This window comes from Coenobita brevimanus, chromosome 63 (assembly GCF_032717465.1).
Source record: "Coenobita brevimanus isolate Jiangsu-jjx chromosome 63, ASM3271746v2, whole genome shotgun sequence".
In the NCBI taxonomy this organism is placed as follows: domain Eukaryota; kingdom Metazoa; phylum Arthropoda; class Malacostraca; order Decapoda; family Coenobitidae; genus Coenobita; species Coenobita brevimanus.
The window spans coordinates 5,918,069-5,937,912 of record NC_137016.1 but is presented as its reverse complement, the minus strand read 5'-3'; the positions used below and the strand labels follow the sequence as shown (position 1 = coordinate 5,937,912).

The following is a 19,844-nucleotide window of genomic DNA, read 5'->3' as shown; positions in this document are numbered from 1 at the left end:
CTAGCGGGGCCTGAGGGGATATGGCGTGATGCCCCTCGCTCCCAAAATTTATACCTGCCCTTGCTGCGGTTGCCAACTCATCTGCTCCTCGTACCCAAGGAAAAAAGTAAGCAAAATAAATCACCCAACGAACACACAAATGCTCAAAATAAATAAACCCTCAACGAGATTATTTCAGTCGTCTCTAACATGTTCGGTTATCCCTAAAATTGCGTGGATTATCATTTTTCCTTCAGTGACTTCTCATATCCTTACTAGTGACCACCCGCATCCCACTCGCCTGTACCTTGGAGCCAGAGGAATAATGCGCATGTTATCAAGCCTCCCCTCCCCAACCCACACACCCACACACCTTACTCGCTTACCACCCTCCTTTGCGCGTATTCACACATCCTCTCACCCACCTCGCTTAGACTCCTCACCCACTCACCTCCCTGTTCACTCACTCTATTCACTCACCCACACCCAACCCATCTCATCCACTCTCCTTCACTGCTTTTAACTTACTCATCATTGACACGCTCACCCACCTCACTCAGCCACCAACTCATCTATCCACCAGTCCAACTCCCTACTTACTCACATCCCTCTTTATCCACCCACCCTCCTGCCTCACTCAGCCTCTTACCTACCCATCCACTACCCACTTACCCACTCTCCTACCCATCCACCTATTAACTCAGTCTTCTATTTCTGTCACCCAATGAACTCAGTCCCACACTCACCCAGTTACCCTAATACTCAATTCTCCAACAAATTTTCCACCTCTCAGTACTACTTCTAACCACAAACTCACTCTTCAACCTAATCAGTTTCCTCTCCACCCTCACTCATTCACTCTCCTATTCATCCACTCACCTCACTGGGCTTATCACTCACCCAATCACCCCAACCAGTCACCCTCTCACTCACCCTGCCACCCACTCAATCATCGCACCATTCACTTTCTTACCCATTCACCCATCTCAACCTTCCAGTTCTCCCACCCCCCATCTCACTCATTCATCCACCCACACCCTCACGCACTCTAACGCACCTTCTCACTCACACCCACCCGCCCACTCACCCACTCTCCCACTCACCCACTCTCCCACCCATTCAACCAACTCACTCAACTTCACATCTCTCCTGCCCACCCATTCCCTCACTCTCAACCACCTTCCCACCCGTCCACGCAACTAACTAAACCTACCTCTTCCCCCCCCACCCACTACCTTACTCACTTCTCGCCCTCCCTCAACCTTTGCCTCATCGCCTCACCCGCTCCACCCGCTCCCTGTCTTACACCACCATCGCACCACCTCATGTTAACAATTGCTTCTCTGTTTCCTCGTCTCTCTCTCTCTCTCTCTCTCTCTCTCTCTCTCTCTCTCTCTCTCTCTCTCTCTCTCTCTCTTTCACACACACACACACACACACACACACACACACACACACACACACACACACACACACACACACACACACACACACACACACACACACACACACACACACACACACACACACGTGCACATATATGTACTCTCTCTCTCTCTCTCTCTCTCTCTCTCTCATAACAGGGTGGTTAGTGGAAAGAGAAGAGGTTTGGTCAAGAGAAGACTGAGGATGAAACAGCAAAGTGCAGGTTACATGTTGTTGGTAGTGTTTGGGCTGAGTGTTTTTCGTTGCCTTATTTACACACCCCCAGCATACTAGAGATGTGTGTGTATTTTCTCATGTGTGTATATAGGACAGAGTTTCTAAGCTAAGGTAGAAACTCGCACCCATATATTTAAGTATGGCAAAGAATGAAGGCTGTAGCTCAACCAGTATGCAAGTGGCAGTGACGTAAATCTTTCCAAAGGGGTGTTAGGGGTTTTACTAAAGAATATTGACAGACCCAACAAAACGTCCCTCAGGAATGTGGAAAGTTTTGACAGTAAATGGGGAATGCTAATAAACCAAAACAGTGCCATTAAAGTAGATAATTCAGTTTCTCCAAGCCTCAGCCTTCCCTTAGAATACGACCAGCAGGGTGTCGGTTCGCATCCAGGCCCCTAATTGTAGAGGTGGATGAATAGGAACAAGGGGAAAATAAACTTAATCCGTTAGTCTGGCCGGCCCAAGGTTTACCACAATTACTTTAAACTCGCTTCTATTGTCACCAGCAGCTGTACCCTTACGCCTTTCAATACCGGGTGTCTTTCTTATTATGCCTCCTTCCACCTATCGGGGAGGAGGCATTAAAGTGATTGGTCTGTCTGTTCATACATGCGTGAGTTCGTGCGTCCGTAACAATTTCTGGGCACGATATCTCCTAAACTTATGGACGGATTTCCACGAAACTTTTAACTGAGATGCAGAATGAGGAAATGATGAATTTGATAGGTCATCTAGGTCAAAGTGTCAAAGGTGAAGGTCATATGGGGTCGAAATAGTTTATCTCTGTGGGCGCGATATCTCCTGAACCCCTCGACGGATTTTGACCAACTTTTGTCAGTGCTACAGTATGAACGGACAATGAAGTAATTAGGTCAGCGAGGTCAAGGGGTCAGAGGCCAAGGTCATATGGTGTCGACCTAGTTTATCTTTAGTCTCATTTCAAACTACTGTGAATTCTTGTCATGGAAATTGTATGGCGAGTCATTGCCCAGAGTTGCCTCTATCTATCTATCTATTGCTAGACGCCTCAATCCCGTTTGGGGTGGCCACCTACTCTAACGTACGGAAGTGAAGCTTGGACATTGTTGGAAGGACACAAGTCAAGAGTGAGAGCAGTGGAAATGAGTTATTTAAGAGGAGACTGTGGAGTCACATGGAGAGACAGGCTGACGAATCAGGATATAAAGGAGCGTTGTGGTGTTGATGTGGATGTGATAGGAAGCGTTATGAGGAACACACTGAGGTGGTTTGGCCATGTGGAGAGGATGGAGGGTGAAAGACTGACGAAGAGAGTATGTGAGTGAGGTGGAGGGGGGAAGAGGGAGGGGGAGGCCGAGGATGAGATGGAGGGATGGGGTGGAGAGGTATATGAGAGAGGGGGGTGTGAGTTGGGAGCAGGGCAGTGAAATGGCGGGGGACAGGGCGACTTGGAGGCGATTTGTTTGTGGCCCAGAGTTGTGCTGTGGACATTTTGCCCTTTCACCAAGTTCGTTGAAAATGGATTAAAATTGTTTGCGATAGCTGTTACATTACAGCTCGGTCTTATAGTTACATACATTCAATCAGTTACTAACAGCAACATATCGAGAAGCATGCTGAAAAAAAAAAAAGAAAGCAAAGAAAAAAAGGGGTGCCCTTGACTTTGACACAACAACAACGATTTCTCTCTCTCTCTCTTTTTAATTCTTATACTGTGAGGAAAAGGATGGCACAAAAGTTGAATATTTTAATTAACGTTCTTCATATCCTTCTGTGTTTCTTGCATCACAAAGCCTAACTTTTGTTCTACAGCAGCTGGGTCTGTGATACTGAACGATCATGCACTAAAAAAAAAAAAAATGTATTTCTTTCAAACCTCTTTAAATTGTTTGTCCCTCGTAGTGTGCCGGGGAACTAATAAACACCTTCAAGACAGTGGCGTCCTCTTGTAGATTATTACACCTGCGCACGCGAAACCAGAACTTGTTATGCGCAGCGTTTGTTTGTGTGTGTGTGTGTGTGTGTGTGTGTGTAATTCACCGGGTCGGTCAGGAACACTTGATGGTCGTGATCGTCAGCATTTTACCCTCCCGGAAGGGAGCTGAGAGCTCATATAGTCCGATCTAAGGGCAAGGCTGTGACCTTCACACACCCACACACCCGTCCCCTTGCTCAAGGGGGACAGTAACCACCCACTTTGTCAGTGAAATTTTTCGCAACCTGAGCGAGGCGCGAACTCCCGTCTACCAGATGGCAAGGGAGAACGTTACCACTGCTCCAGCGAGCGGTGTGTGTGTGTGTGTGTGTGACGGGTACAAGGCAAGATAACCCACAGTTTTTAGCTAGTTTTAAATAAATTTGGTGAAAAGGTTGAAAGTCAGCGAATGCGTAAAGCTAATGTTTTATTAGAACAAAAAGTCAAGGGTCAAGGTCACAGACCGAGGTCAAACTTTGACGTTACAAAATAATCTTAAAGCCTTTATCTAATTTAGACCAAACTTGGGGGACAGGTGTTGAAAGTAAGGCAAGAATGGAGTATTTCAGTTTTCAGAACAATTAGTCAAAGGTCAAGGTCACAAGGCAAGGTCAAAGGTCGACTCGTGGGTGTGTTTGTTAACAAAATATTTCATTTTCCACCCGATTTTTACAAACCTCGGTGGAAATATTGAAGAACAGCCAAGGAGATGTCCTAATACTTTTAAAAACAGCAATCCAGAGGTCAAAGCCACATATCTAGATCAGTGTCAGATGTAGTAAATCAGCCTAAACTTTTTATATCAAATTTTCACCAAACATGGAGCAAGGGTTGAGGGGAATGCAAGAATGATGTGAATTAATGTTAAGAATAATCTGGAGAAGGTCAAAGTCACAGGGTAAGGTCAAAGTTTGTCCCTTAGGAGTGATTGGTAGCAAAAGAATCCAAACACTGTTGATCTGATTTTAGCCAATCTGCCTAGAAATGCTGAGGGTCAGCCAAGAAGTAAACCTTTTGTATTTTAGGACAAAAGTTCAAGGGTTAAGGTCACAGGACCACGTCCAGCTTTATCAGTTTGTCTGATTTATTCCAAACTTTGTGAAAGTGTTGAAGATAATGTAAGAATACAAAGTAGATTCCGAGAACAGCCCATCGAAGGTCAAGGTCACTGGGGGAGGCTAAACGGCAAGGACGTACAAGGTCAACTCACATAGGTTTGATCCGCATTGAACCAAGGTTGGTGAAACTGTTAAAGGTCAGGGAGGAATGAAGGGATTCCATTGTGAAGACATTCATAAAAATTAAGTTCACAGAGTTAGGTCAAGGGTCGAGCCATGTGCTTGTGTGTGAACATAACTAAAGCAGTTTTGACCTGATTTGAATCAAACTTTGTGGATCAACTGAGGATCATTTAAGTGGCAGACCTATTCATTTTCAGGATAAAAAATCGGCGGTAAAGGTCACAGGGCAAGGTCAACTTCAGCAGTTTTTATCCGATGCAGTTTAAACGGTGTCTTAAGAGGTCAAGTCAAAAGGAATAAACATACTGGATTTTGAGAATAATCAGTGAAACGTCAAGGTCAGACGGGTAGGTCAACGCTCAAGGCCGTCTTATAGGGGCCACTTGGAAAGGATTGAGCCAAGTTTGTGCAAAGCCCTCCAGTTCGAAAGGTATATTCTGAGCTCAATAACATCGTCTGGACACACACACACACACACACACACACACACACACACACACACACACACACACACACACACACACACACACACACACACACACACACACGATCACGACCATCAAGAGATCCTGACCGACCCGGTGAATTACACACACACACACACACACACACACACATGCATCATGTGTGTGTGTGTGTGTGTGTGTGTGTGTGTGTGTGTGTGTGTGTGTGTGTGTGTGTGTGTGTGTGCGTGTTCTTTCTAGGTTAACGTGGATAAAAATGTTGGTGTATGCGTTTGCATGTGTGTTCATATTTGCGTTTGTGTGTGTATTTGCGTGGGGGGAGGTTAGTATGGTTGGGTTTAATGGTGTGTGTGTAAGTTAGCTAAATATAATGTGCTAATTAGTTAGAAGATGAGAAGTGGACGAACACATGACAGTTAGCTAATGGAATGCAACGAGAAGAGGTCAAACACCCTTGAGCGTAGGCTATTACTGGATGGAATGTGAATTGCGAAAAAAGTAAGTGTGTGTGTGTGTGTGTGTGTGTGTGTGTGTGTGTGTGTGTGTGTGTGTGTGTGTGTGTGTGTGTGTGTGTGTCCCTTACCTGAAAAAAGAAGAAGTTAATTTAGATGACTGATGGGAAAAGAGTTATACTGTAAAAGCAGCCCACGCCAATGACGCATGTTTTTACCTCTGCAGACGAAGTTGAAGGAGGTTATGTATTCACCTATGCTTGTGTGTCTCTCTGTCTGTTTAGAATATGTCTCGGAAAAGTTCTCAAAGAATTTCAATAAAATTAGCTGGAAAGGTCTGCCATGGGAAAAGAAAGAATTGATTAAATTTTGGGGTGGATCCGGATTTGGATTTGGATCCCATGCATTATATCTCCAGAATTTCTTAATGAATATCAGTCAAATTTTGTAGATGAGTGGGACATAGGTCAATTAATCAAATCGGGGGGCGGATCCAGAGCCTATGCATTCACACAATGTCTCCAAGGATACGAATTAGGATCCTTTTTAATGTCAGTGTCATTGGCGGAGGTATGCGCTTTCTGAGGGCTTTCTAGTTTTTCTATGTTCTGCTGTTTATATTCAGCTTTAGAGAGGCCTTTCGAACGAGCAGGACGATAGGTTTCCTCAAAGGCGAAATAACTTAGTTGGAGGTAGCAAAACTAAACTAGTAAGAGGACGTCCTGTTTTAAATCATTATCCAGGGATGCAAAAGAGTGAAATGGTGCGTAGTAGCGTAGTGGGAAAATGTGTTGGTAACTGGGAAACACAGGTGGTGACTCAGGGACAGGGTGGGGGTGCAGGACAGGGGGTGGTAAATGAGATGGAAATGCTCTCGTGTCCCCCATGTCACCCCACCCTGCCTCTCACCCCTTCGTTCTCGGAACCGCATTATCAGTCGCTGGTGTCAGGTGTTTTACGGCGTGCTGTGGTAGTGATGGTGGTGGTGGTGGTGGTAGAACGTGTTTGCAATTAGGTTTTGATGGATGTTAATAGTAGCTCAGATGTGCTGCATGAGGGGAACGATTGTGGTGAGGGCATTGACACGTATTGATTAAATGTGTTACACAAATGAGATATTGCAGAGGCAGAGCTAGCTTTAAGAGCACCTTTTTTTTTTTTTCTTTCTTTCTTTCCAGCAAGCTTCTCAATATGTTGCTGTCAGTAACTGACTGCATGTAAGTAACTGTGAGACTGAGCAGTAACGTAATACTTTCTCAAGCAGTTTTAATCCAGTTTCAACGAACTTGGCGAAAGGGCAAAATGTCAGCCAAAAGATTGACTTTCTGATTTTCAAAGCAATAAATCAAAGGTCAAAATCAAACGGCAAGGTCAGCTTAAAGTTTTAATCTATCTATCTAGATAGATAGTTATTGATATATAGATATACAGAGATAGATATAGATATATAGATACAGATATAGATATATATAAAAAACTGTGTTTTTTCTTTGCCCATTAGTCTCACCCAAATCAAGGACCAGAGAGCCCCAGTCCCATATATACATATTCTGAATGGAGGCGACCCAAGGATGTTTTAAGGAGGTCAAAATTCGGATTTGGGGGGCGTTTGAGGTCATCGGTGGAGTGTTCGACATTTAGGCCCGGGCAACGCCGGGTACCCCTGCAGCCCAACTTTTGGCATGGAGACTCACATGACCTCCAGTCTGGACATGGGCTATGTGCATACACTGTGTGTGTGTGTGTGTGTGTGTGTGTGTGTGTGTGGTAATTTTTCCATTTTCTATTATTCTTGGTTTCTTTTTAGTGCATAATGCTACGGTATCTTTTTTTTAAATCTGTCTGTCTGTCTGTCTCTTTCTTTCTCTCTCTCCCTCACACATCGACATGGAAACAGTAATCAAGCATGACGTAGTTCTCTCTCTTCTCTTTTACTTCCATTTCATCTTCTCCTCCTCTCTCACTCCCTCTCTCCATCTCTTTATTAAATTGTATCTCACTGTCTCTAGATTCCTCCTTCCTATTTTCGTACTACCTGTCTTCATTTCTTCCCATTATTATATTCTGTCCTATCATCATCATCATCATCATTATCATTCACTGTCACCATCACTCCCTTCGCCTTAATATGATCAGTCTAATATTTTTCATTTCTCTTGATCTGAACTCTTCATCTCCCTCCTACTTCTCCATTTTCTCCTCCCCCTCCCCCTTCTCTTCTTCCTCCTCCTCCTCCTCCTCCTCCTCTCTCTCCTTCTCCCGTCATTATCATCATAATCATCATCATCATCAATCCCTTCACCCTATAATCAATCGCCTCTCTCCTACTTTCTCTCTCACCCCTCCTTCCTCTCTCCTTTCTCTCTTTTCTTCCCTGATTTTGTCTTCCTCGTCACCGCAAATCCAAATCAGTTTTCCATACTTCTCCCCGTTTTCTTTCATTCGTTTACCCCTTTTTTCTGTTCTCTCTTCATCCATCTTTTTGCTTTCCTAATCCTTCTAAACTCCGATTCATTTATCTTTACATTTCCCCTTTGCTATCTCCTTTCTCCTCATATTCATCACGTTCTTCCTTATTTCTCAGTTCCTTTGCCCAATTTGTAATCTTCCTCATCCATTTCAGATCCAGTTTTGTTGTTCCCGTCTCTGTCTCCCCATCGGTGTCCTCCTCTCTTTTACTCCCCTTCCTCGTTTTTCAATACTCTCCTCTTCCTTTTTTTTTTTTTTTATCTGCATCATTATCTAATTATTTTCGTCTGCCTAAATTTCTTTCAACCGTTGCAGTCCTATTCTCTCTTTTCATCCTCTGCCTTATTCATTTTATATATTATTTTTACAGTTCTTCCCCGTCACTTTCCTCCTCCTCCCCCCTATTCATCCTTTTCATTTCTCAGTTTTTTCCCCCCAGGTTTATGTTTACTCTCCTCAGTCGCGTTGCATCTTCACTGTATTGACCTGTTCTCTCTCTCTCTCTCTCTCTCTCTCTCTCTCTCTCTCTCTCTCTCTCGAGTTGTTGAGTTGTTGACAGGACAGCATATAATTTCATTTCTCTGTTTCATCCTGCCTATGAATCATTTTTCCTCCGTTCACATAATTTCTCTCCCAAATAAGCCTCGTAGTATCATTAACTTATTTGACGTCACTGTGGGACAGGTATATTAATAGTTGTTTTTTTTTTTTTCACGATCCTTTCAGCACTTTGAAATGTTTAAAATGGACTGTTCTTTTTGTCAGAGTCGATGCTTTTTTATTTATTTTTTTCGTTGCGCCCTTGAGGCTAGCCATCCATTATGATTTTATTAATGATTATATACAATTTTTACGAATCTAATGGGACCTCCAAAATATGTGCAGTTTTTACGGTGAAAGGCACTGACGAATATGTTGCCTTGGTACGGTCAGGCATAAGCAAAAGTTAGCCGACACATCTCTGCTGGCTGAGGCAATGGAAGGTGTTACTTGAACTGTTTATATGTGATAGTAATATGAAGCACACACCAAAACACTGTGAGAAGGAAGGATACTCTGTCTTTTGGGGAGGAATGAGAAATATGGAAGACGGGACACAATGCTGCAAGTAAACTGTCGATGCACGTTTGCTCATGGCTCTATATAAGCTAAAGATGAGTAGCTCGAGGGAGAATGAAGCAGTCATGATTGAAATTAGCAGAGTTAAGAAGTAATATATATTTTTGTAATGTGCTTCAGAGCATTATAAACCTCATTAGTCCACACACACACACACACACACACACACACACACACACACACACACACACACACACAATGATAAAGTAAAGCATCTAGTAGACTGTTTCATCTAGTAAAGAATCGCACTTAGTAAAGGGTATAATGTAGGCTATATCTACCTCCTGTGGCCAGAAAATTTTCGATTAGAATAAGAAAAATTGAATAAATGTCAAAAATAAAAAAACCCTCGTAGTGCAGGGATCGGCATTGGTAAATATTGGTAAATGATCAACTCACTTACCCAGATGACAGTTTTTCAAGGCTGATGTGAAGGTTTCTGTCTATACGCTTGTGCATTGGTATATTTTACGTCTCTCCTGTTTTTCCTTCTTCCTGTTTCATATTTCATTATATCTCTTTGACCCCCCCCCCTCTCTCTCTCTCTTTCTCAGTTCTCATGTTACATAAATGTTTTCTTCACTCATCTTTACTTCCTACTATCTCACCTCTGTTCACTTCTTTCCTTTGCACCCTCTTGCAGACCTCCTGTCATTCTTTTCTTTCGTTTTCTCCATTTCTAGCCTCTTGCCTGTCTCTCTTTCCATTCCTCCTTTTTCCTTACATTCTTTTTGCCCTTCTCTCTACTTCCGTCTTCCTCATGTACCCTCTCTCTCTCTCTCTCTCTCTCTCAGTGGTATGCCTGTTAACCCCCTCAGTCCAGTGACGTATTTCTTCAGTTTTTTTTCGTGTTATCTCCAGACGATTTTTTTCCATTTAGAGATGACTGTCGCAAGGCGGTTAGAGCCAGTCCCCATTAACTCCTTCACAACCTGATTTTCCTCCTTAGCCTGAATGAAATCGTTTGAAAGGAGCAATATGTAAGTAAATAAAGTAAATAAGTGAATAATAAGTAAATAATTCAATAAATAAATGTGCATCATCGGTAAACTAAGCAAAAATACGATGGCGTCATTCACCTTAGCCTTCCTAAATCCAGACACATTTCAGAGAGAAGAGTTTGATGTAAATTCTTTATGGCACATTCTAAGGCGAGAAGTGCCAGAATATAATCAGTAACTTACCATCGTGTTTTCCTTCTTAGACATGGATGTGTTTGGATACGTATAAACGGATAGACAGATATTTACATAGATAGAGAGATTGATAGGTAGACTTATATTTCACCTCAGTTTCATGCAATTCATATTTCATTTTTGGTGTAATTAGATATTTTAGTACTTTGTGTTATTGCATTTGTCTCCTAGTTTTTTTTTTTTTTTTCATCGTTTTGTTTTTGCCATAGTCTCTTGTTATTGCATTCTGTAAATGTTTCGTAATATTTAGTTGCCCTTTTATAGCCTTTATTATCGTCTCTCTTTCCTGACTTTCGTGTATTCTCTCATAGTCGTATCATTGTGTTACTGCCTTTTATATATTGTTGGTCTCCTTTTACAGTATTTGGGGGTGTTTCTTTTTTGCAGTGTTTTGTTACTGCATCTTTCATCGTATTTTGTTATTGTCTCATTTTATGGTGCTGTTTTATTATTATTCTCTTTCTGTTTTAAATGTTTCTGTCTCCTGTTGCTGTGTTCTGTTATTGGCTTGCTTTTTATTCCGTTGTTATTGTTGTTTCTTTAATAGTCTCTCTCTCTCTCTCTCTCTCTCTCTCTCTCTCTCTCTCAGTTCCGTTTTGTTGTCGCTTCTTTCATAGCGTTCTTCTATTTCTCGTTTTTACTGCATGTTTTTTTTTTTTTTTTTTTTTTTTTTTTTTTTGCTTTCTTGTTCCCTTAGTATATGACTGTAGTGGTATACCAATATTTTCTAATCGCATTCCAATAAAAAAAAGAGGAGTTGATAAAGAAAGAAATATGTCGTAGAGAGTTTCTTTATTACAAAATATAGAAACTGTCTGGAGTTCAGTACCAAAACACGTTGATATCACAGGGAATGATAAATGCACGGATGATAATGATAATGATGATGATGATGATGATGGCGATGATGATGATGATAACGACAACAACAACATAAACAACGTAAAACTCTTTGGTATAGTTCCATAAAAGCATGAATGAGGACAAGCGATAATGATGGTGATGACGAATGAGATCTTTGGCATGAGTGGAGCACGGGGTTCCTGAAGAGTGAGAGTGGAGTGACGTTAGTTCCTGGGGTGAGATCGGGTCACGTCTTTTCGTTGGCATGACAGATATCGTAGTACCTCCTCCTGAGTGATTTATTTTGCACCTTAACATCCTCCTGTACATTATCTATGCTTGATACTGATAGTGTGTATCATCACATTATAGGGGGTATGTCAAGATGTAATATGCAAAATAAATCACTTAAAAAGAGTTATTACGAAATATTCTATACACAGTCAAAACAAATGTCTTTAAAACTTTACAAATGGAAAATGAGTTTTAAGAAAAAACATAACACTTACGTAAAATAAAATATTTTAGTGTTAAAGAAGTAGAAGAGCTCTTGAAATAAAAAAAAAAGTATTTCGAACTGCATACTGCATCGCGAGAAACTGTTTTCCCATTTTGTTCAGAAAAGAAAAAAATAGTTTTCATATTGTATAAGCAAATATAAGTGTACCGGAAATCCTTCAGCAAAATACTTTTTTCTTTCTTTTTTCCGAAAACAGTGTTTTTTACCGTGACAAGCCAACGAAATTACGATCAGATGTGTGTGTGTCTTAGTCATGTGATTATCGTGTTCCAGGAGGTAATGTTCCAGGGAACGATGTACCAGGAGGGGACGTCATCTCCGACCTTAAGCTTAGCAGAGGAATGGTTGTGGATGCGGTGGTGTAAGAGGTCAGACAGCGGTGTGAGGGGAGCAGGGTAGCGAGTGTGCGGGTCGTAGGCAGGGGCGACATAAGCGTCTGAGGGGAGTCTGTAGCTTGTTGCGTTCCTCCTTGTCTAGAATGATGAGGTGGGTGACGGGCGTTGGGGGCGGGGAGCTGCGACCAATGAGTGACCCGAGCATCTTCGTCACTGAGATCTTGCGAAGTTTTGGGGAGCCATTCTGATTTCCGTTGCGTTGCGCTTTAACCTCCTTCAGGAAACTGTCGAATACTTCAGAAACTGTGGTGCAGCTCTCAGCCGTGGAGAGCTCTGAGAAGCGAGCAGCGTGGCTCAGAGCTAATCTTCTGGCTTCTACTTCCTCCACTTCCCTGAGATGGCCGAGATCGTTCTTGTTGCCCAGCATCAAGACACTAGCTGATGGCCGCCTCTCGCTCAGTTCCTGCAACAACAAGAAACACAGACTTAATAACGTTGGCGTCACTGGTAAGGATGATGTGATCAAGTAGTTTTGTAATGGGTGATCCATCAGTCACCAGTAACGTGTTGAAGTGCAATGATCTTTTAACAGCACGTGATGGAAAACGTCAGTATAACATCATGGATAATTGTAGGGCACGTATTCTCACCTGGAGTGTATCGGCGGCCGTAGTGTAAGATTCCTTGTCATTGATGGCGTAGACAACAACAAAGGCCTCAGCCCACTGGAGGTGAGCGTGCGAGGCAGCCTGGCAGCCCGCCGAGGTGTCCATGATCTCTACAGGCTGGGCAGCACCGTCCACCTGAAGCACACACCGGTACAGCATGTCTGCAACAAGCAGAAAAAACACATTAGTACAATAGTGCCTACTTGTATAAAGGGTGAAATTCCCGCCGTGGCTAAGAACAGTTGCTTCTGCATGTCTAATCAATATTGCAAGAATTAAAGTGGCCTTGTGTATAGAATTGAATGGATGCACTAGTTATATGTGTGTCATGAATGGAAGTTGCTAATTTATGTTTGTGAAGAAGTAGACTTTCTGTTTCGCTATTGTTCCTCTATGTAATGATCAGTAACTCGGTGCTTCAAGTCCTTCAAATATTTATTAGCCAAAATGTACCTAAGTGTCTATATTGTACTTGCAAAATTTCGCAACAAACAACAGTATGCATAAGTGTAAAATTAAAAATAACACTTAAAGGAGTCTTCGGAAAGTTTCAAGTGAAATAATAATGGTTGGTTTATTAAAATAACACTTGCTCTGTTCTGCTAGCATATCACTTCTCAGGAAGCAAACTAAGTAGGCTGTGCTGTGTCGCGAGCATTGCTAAAGGAAGGATGTGAGATGCTTAAAGAATGATACCAGGTTTGATCTGATTTAATCGTTTTTCTCTTGTACCCTACTTGAATTCAGAGATGATGGTCAGTTGCATTTGTAACAGAACGTAAGATTTGCTGACAGATTTAATTTCTTGTGTGCTATTATGAACTTGAGTGCCAATGGAACATGTGAAGTACTCAGAACTATTTAGAATTCAGTAGGCTATGTGCCAAAGTAAAGCATTACGGAAATTCATCATCCAGAACTGCAGAAGGTAAAAAAAAAAAAACTTTTTCCCTTGATAAATGCAACTTTCTCAATAAAGCTTTTCTGAGGCTGGTAAAAAGTACGTGGTAATTCGTAGGCTGTCTGACGCACCACAATTACTGAACATCCCATCTTAACACTGGTCACGGTCACAGCACAACTTGAGAAGAGATGACTGAGGCTCACCTGTGTCTGATCTGTACTCGCCGATGAAGCGCTTTGTCAGGTATCGCACGGTGAGGGCAGACTTCCCAACTTCACTCGCGCCCACCACCGCCACCCGCAGCGGTCCACTCTGATTGTTGCTTCTGTCGTCCTTCATGTTCACACGGCAACTTTGCCCTCGGTACACCTTCGTCCCAGCTCTCCTGTTGCTGGATTTCTTGATGTAATCCTTAATGTCTTCTAAGATCCACAGGGGGATACAGGAGAAGGCTTGGTTCCCGTTTGGAGCAATCTTGAAGTTAATCCAAGACCAAGCACGAGTAATAGGTTTGCTCGCTTGAAGCAGAGCCAGTCCGCGAAGTCACCTAGCACACACACAGACTTCGAGTATATGCGGTCACCTCCTTCTCTCTCTGGGGTAACCAACGGCAACTGAGACAGATGTTGAACTGAGCTGGCAAGGCTACTGAGTTGCTTATATAGCCGCGGTCTGGCTGGGGCCTGTGTAGCGCAGCCCCACCACGCAGAGGGGCTGGGAGGAAGGGAGGCTTTGGCACCGACAGCGACGGCGCCACCCCACCTCAGCTCCCGAGCCTGGTTATCGATGTGCTGACCCGCCACTTTTGCTGTCACCTCCCTCACTACCACATCTTCTCCATCTCTACAACATCGTTTCCCTGATCATTTCACATTTACAGCATTTTACCTAACTACTGCCACTCCTTCACGTATCACTGGCAGCACCTTCCTCACAATCACAACTCATTCACCACCATATCGTCATGACTATAACCACTTAATATTAACGTCAACTCTCGCTGCATCCACCATTACCACAAACACCAGATCCATTCAATATTAAATTCACGCTACTACCGCTACTGCTATTACCACCAGCCACTTGCAAAACCAATTAAGCGGTACTTCACTGCCAATGCAATTACTTCCACCAATCGTTAGCTCAATCACTTAACATTAACAGCGTTTATAACCACCACCACCACCACCACCACCACAACAACTGCTATTACTACTACTACTACTATCAAACCTTTGGCATGATCATTCAACATTAAAAGCATTATCTTTCACTACCACTACTGCGTCCGAAATCTTCCTATCAATAATACACTCCAGTCTCACTCAACATTAAACTAGCTGCACATCCATTACTTTCTCCACCACCACTACATCAACAACATCTTCAGGCCTCACATAACATTAACAGCACTTCCATTACCACTACAGCCAGCACCACAAAATTCAACATAAGTACCACTTCTCTTTCCCCATCACAACCCCTACCCCCACCCCCAACCCCCACCACATAAATAACATACATCTCAGACAACACATACACAACCCTTTCTCTAAGTGGCAGGGATCGTATTTATTAACTCTGCTAAGCCTAACCTGTGTATATTATTTGTGTATGATTTTGTCTTCACTCATACTGTTTTAGTTCTTTTACCCTAACTTGGCCCAGATTTACATCATTTTTGTCAATTATTTCACGGAGCTCAGTGGCACAAAAGGACAATACAGCGGCTCTGCATCCATTTCATAGAACTTAATTATAACTAGCATCATATTCTAGTGTTAATCTATTGCAACAACTCAGCATCAAGACGGGGCGATGGCATTTTTAGGCCAAGTTAGAATAAAAACGGTATACCAATCACTTAACAAAAGACGAATATTAAGATGACATAATACGAAAAAACAAAACCATCTGTATTAATCGTTCACTGTTATGAGGACTAACTGATCATGTAAACTGGTGAGAATCTTTTATAAATAAGACACCAGAACTCCACCAATACCGTCATAACTTACACATTTCATTGAAGAGTTGCAATCGTACAGGTACAGTCTGAAATTGGCTTAATGGTCCTACGATCCACTCCAGCCCAATGACGAAACAAACTTCTTTTCCGTCACAAGCGACCCTGACATAAGACTGAAATTTTTTGACTGAATAGGGAGGCTGCCAGAGATCGAGCAGCGTGGCTGACTCATGCAAGCATGTTGGACGAAACGAAAAGAAACTCTGCATTATGGTGACGATTTGCCTTAATTATTGGTCATTCTAACAAACAATTTCTATCCTGTTCTGAGTGTCATCAGATGATTTTATTCAGTTTCTCTAATTCGAGGAGTTAATCACATCTACTTCACCACACGACGATCACATGTGTGGCACTTTCACTACCACCCCGACCACCTTCTCTAACGCGTTGAAATCTCATTTGACACAGCCATCAATTCTCGTTTACTGCCACCGCCATCTTTAGCTTAATCAACCCTTGTTAATCCATTTAGTGTGGTGACGTCAGTCTTACCTTTAATGCGGACAGACGATTGTACTCAGCTCAGGAGAGGCATCATGCAGCGAAGGGGTAACCTTAACAAAATTAACTTAGTTTAGAGGAGACCTTGTGATGTGAAGGGGCCAAATTTAACTCTGTACTCTTGTTAGATAAAGGACTTGCACAGTGAAAGGATAACTTTAATCACACATTCACCATATGCGAAGCTTCTTACAGTGGAAAGGTGACCTTAACAAAGCCTTCATGGTAGGAGAGACTGGTCTCAGTGAATAGTAACTTTAACAATATTCACATCACGGGGAACATCTCACAGTAACAAATTCGTCTTAAGGGAGACCTTTCGTAGTGAAGGATGTAAACTGAGCGACAGTTAAACATCTTTTGGGAGACCACCTATAGTGAAAAGGATACCAGGATCTAACCCCACTGCAGTGGCTCCCTCTAACACTCCATCCTAAGCTACTATCCGTCACTCCACAAAGCTCTCCCTGGTGATTTCAGAGCTGGTCAGGATCGTGGACAAAGGCTGTTTCCTTTATGTCCTTGTTCACGCAGCATCAGAGCTGGGCTGTGTGTAAATTTGATTGATGGGTGTCGTTTCCTGGGAGAATACTGCGACTTGATACTTGTCAGTCTTAACCCATTCACTTCGATGACGTATTTTTTCATTTTATTCTTGCTTACTTCAGGCGATTTCACTGAGTAGGAAAGATATTTTGAACTTTACTGGTTAGGTGTGCTCTTCATTAACCCTTTACGCAGGCCTACTGGAGACGTTTCCTTAATAAAACCGTTGGGAGGTAGCCAGAATAAGAAAATACGTCCCCGGATTCAAGGGATTAATGATCCTTGTGCAGTAGATAGGCATTAATGCTAAACCTCCTCCTTTTACTCATTACCCAAATGGACCCGGATTCGTGATTACCTGTAACGAATACGGAGAAATATAACAAAAACTTAGGAAAGACCTTGCGTAGCGAAGGACTAAGTTTAACAGTGCGTCTCTCTCACATCCCCTCCTTAGCTGCCCTTTGACCCATAACAGATCTGCTCTGTTAAACCCTCCGGGACTATGATCTACTGTGCGCTGGGGTCGAGTGCTTGGTGTTGAGTTGGAAAGGCGGGGGTAAAAATAGAAACATAGCTCCCTTGAATTCGATGATATGCTGTTTGTTTTTGTTACCTTCAAATCATTTTAAGTTCGGAAAAGTCTGTCATACTGAGGGGATTAATGAAGGTTATTTTCTGCCTCCTCCATTTCGAAAATTCTCCCCTACAATGAATAAAAATGTAGCTACAGTAAAATAATAAAGGCAACATCTTCATGAAGTGAATTTGGGAAGACCTACCATTTACGGGGGGGTAACTTTAACTATACTCTGTTTTCTCACTATATAGCCATTTTTATGTAGTGGGACCATCGCCATCACTTTATTGCAGCTGTTTCTATTGCCATTCTGTGCATCAGTAACAGGAAACAAACTTCATTACTGTTACCATTATTTCTGTTACATCATTAGGTCCCAGACACATCGCTACTTCTCCGTCGCGTCGTTAGTCTACTTCTTTGTTACACCAATACTGCACTCTCATTCCTACAGCTGGTCTTACTGTTGTTGCTAACTCTTCCTTAACTCCGCCAAAACGTGCAACTCTCTCTAACCTAGCTATAAATTCCCTACAACTACTCTTACTGTTGTTGCTCACTCCTCTACAACTTTATTATCAGTACACCACAAAAAAATCCTGCTCTACGACCACCAAGCCCACCACACACCTACCACAACTACCAACATCCTTTTAACCATACCAACCACAGCTGCCACCAGTACCACCATCAGCAATCCTGCCACCAGTACCACCACCCCCAGTCCTGCCACCAGTACCACCACCCCCAGTCCTGCCGCCACCATCACCACTATTCTATTCAAGCCTGTCATCTTACTCTCACCGCCACACCTCCCGCCATCGCAATTAGCAGGCGACATAATTACCAGCGTGTCATTATACCCGATGCCATGTCTACCGCCACTACCAACACACCAGCCATCACTACCACCACCACCGTCGTCACGTCTATCACCAGTACCAAACATTCTTACCACAACTCTCACCTACCACAATTACCACTGCCACACCTACCACTACAACCAGCACCACATTCAGAATTACCTTGATGCACCACAATTCAGCAGCACAACCACTACAACTTCCGCCATCACTAATACAACCATCACATTCTGGCATATCCCTCATTCCACTCTTATTACACACAAAAATGTTATTCAGCCATATTCACTACACCCACCACATTAGCCGGCACCACCACCACCACCACCACCATCATCATATTCCGACCTACCGTTGCACCTTACCATTTACCAATCACAACTGTCTTAAGCGCCACCACCACAGTCAGACATAGAATCAGCCTTACCATAGACCAGCCAAACTACCATTACCACCATACCTACCACAACTCATACAACTGGTACTTTCATCACCATCATGATAACAATCAGACCTACCATCATACCCATACCATACACAAACCACAACTACCACCATCATCTACCACACCTAGTACCTCCACCACTACCAGCACCATCATATTCAGACCTACCATCATACCCATACCATACACAAGCCACAACTACCACCATCATCTACCACACCTACCACCACCAGCAGCATCACATTCAGACTGTCATCTCACCCTCAGCCTCCGCCATTGCAATTAGACTACATAAACACCACGAAGTCATTACACCCGATGCCCTAATCACCCTCGGCTTCACTAACGCCAATCATCTAAGCCACGATAACCACCCCTCCTTCCAAAATTAGAATGGGCGATAACGAAAGAGGAATAAAGAAGAATAACGAAGATCCAGGAATAAAGAGAGAGAAAGATATACTAAATAATAATGCTCAACTATTCGTGTGGCTAAAAAAGATGATAATAACAATAAAAACATACACATAAAAGCTGACAAAATAATATAATAAAAATCTGTTTATATACGCTTCACTTTCCCTGAGATCCAAAACGACTAGAGTGATGGGTAACAAGTGATTAGCTAGAAAAATAAAGAAGGGATGGAGCACGATAACGAGGTAGTACTAAATGATAATCGTTAAGGCATCTCCATGTTTTTGCTAGAGCAGGCGATAATGAGCCAGAAATAAAGAAGACATACAGGGAAATGAAGAGAGATGGAAACAGAGAAAAGAAAGAAAGAAAGGAAATGGAGTACATGACCGAAAAATATAAAAAGGTCAAATAGGGAGGAATGAGAGAAGGAAGAGAGGAAATACTGTAATACGGCATCGAGGAGTGAACAAAGAATGATAAAGAAAGCATTAATCTCGTCAACTCTCTCGCTTATTCAGCTCTGTATTGGCGTCTCGTAGTACGCGGGTCAGAAACAATAATTATTTCCTTCACTATAGGAGGTCTTGGTAATGGAGTAAAATCGTCTGGCAATTGCAATAATAAAATTCAAACGACGACGTCATCCCT

At 42.6% G+C, this 19,844-nt stretch overlaps 1 protein-coding gene across 1 annotated transcript; it reads right to left on the bottom strand.

Annotated features, from left to right (window-relative positions):
* Positions 1-11,316: 11,316 nt before the first annotated feature.
* LOC145404308 (ras-related and estrogen-regulated growth inhibitor-like protein) lies at positions 11,317-14,424 on the bottom strand. Its single transcript, XM_080275831.1, has 3 exons — positions 14,013-14,424; positions 12,888-13,066; positions 11,317-12,700 (listed from the first exon to the last, which is right to left on the bottom strand). The coding sequence occupies exons 1-3, from the start codon at positions 14,146-14,148 to the stop codon at positions 12,272-12,274; spliced, it is 744 nt and encodes a 247-aa protein (XP_080131957.1). The 5' UTR covers positions 14,149-14,424; the 3' UTR covers positions 11,317-12,271.
* Positions 14,425-19,844: the final 5,420 nt, after the last annotated feature.

What these genes read in the sequence shown, in the direction of transcription:
- LOC145404308 (XM_080275831.1), bottom strand. Translation starts at nt 14,148, where the DNA reads ATGAAGGACGACAGAAGCAACAATCAGAGTGGACCGCTGCGGGTGGCG. An exon ending in CGAGTACAGATCAGACACAG is followed by an intron (nt 13,067 to 14,012) that starts GTGAGCCTCAGT and finishes TGCTTGTTGCAG; the next exon opens with ACATGCTGTACCGGTGTGTG. An exon ending in CGGCCGCCGATACACTCCAG is followed by an intron (nt 12,701 to 12,887) that starts GTGAGAATACGT and finishes TTGTTGTTGCAG; the next exon opens with GAACTGAGCGAGAGGCGGCC.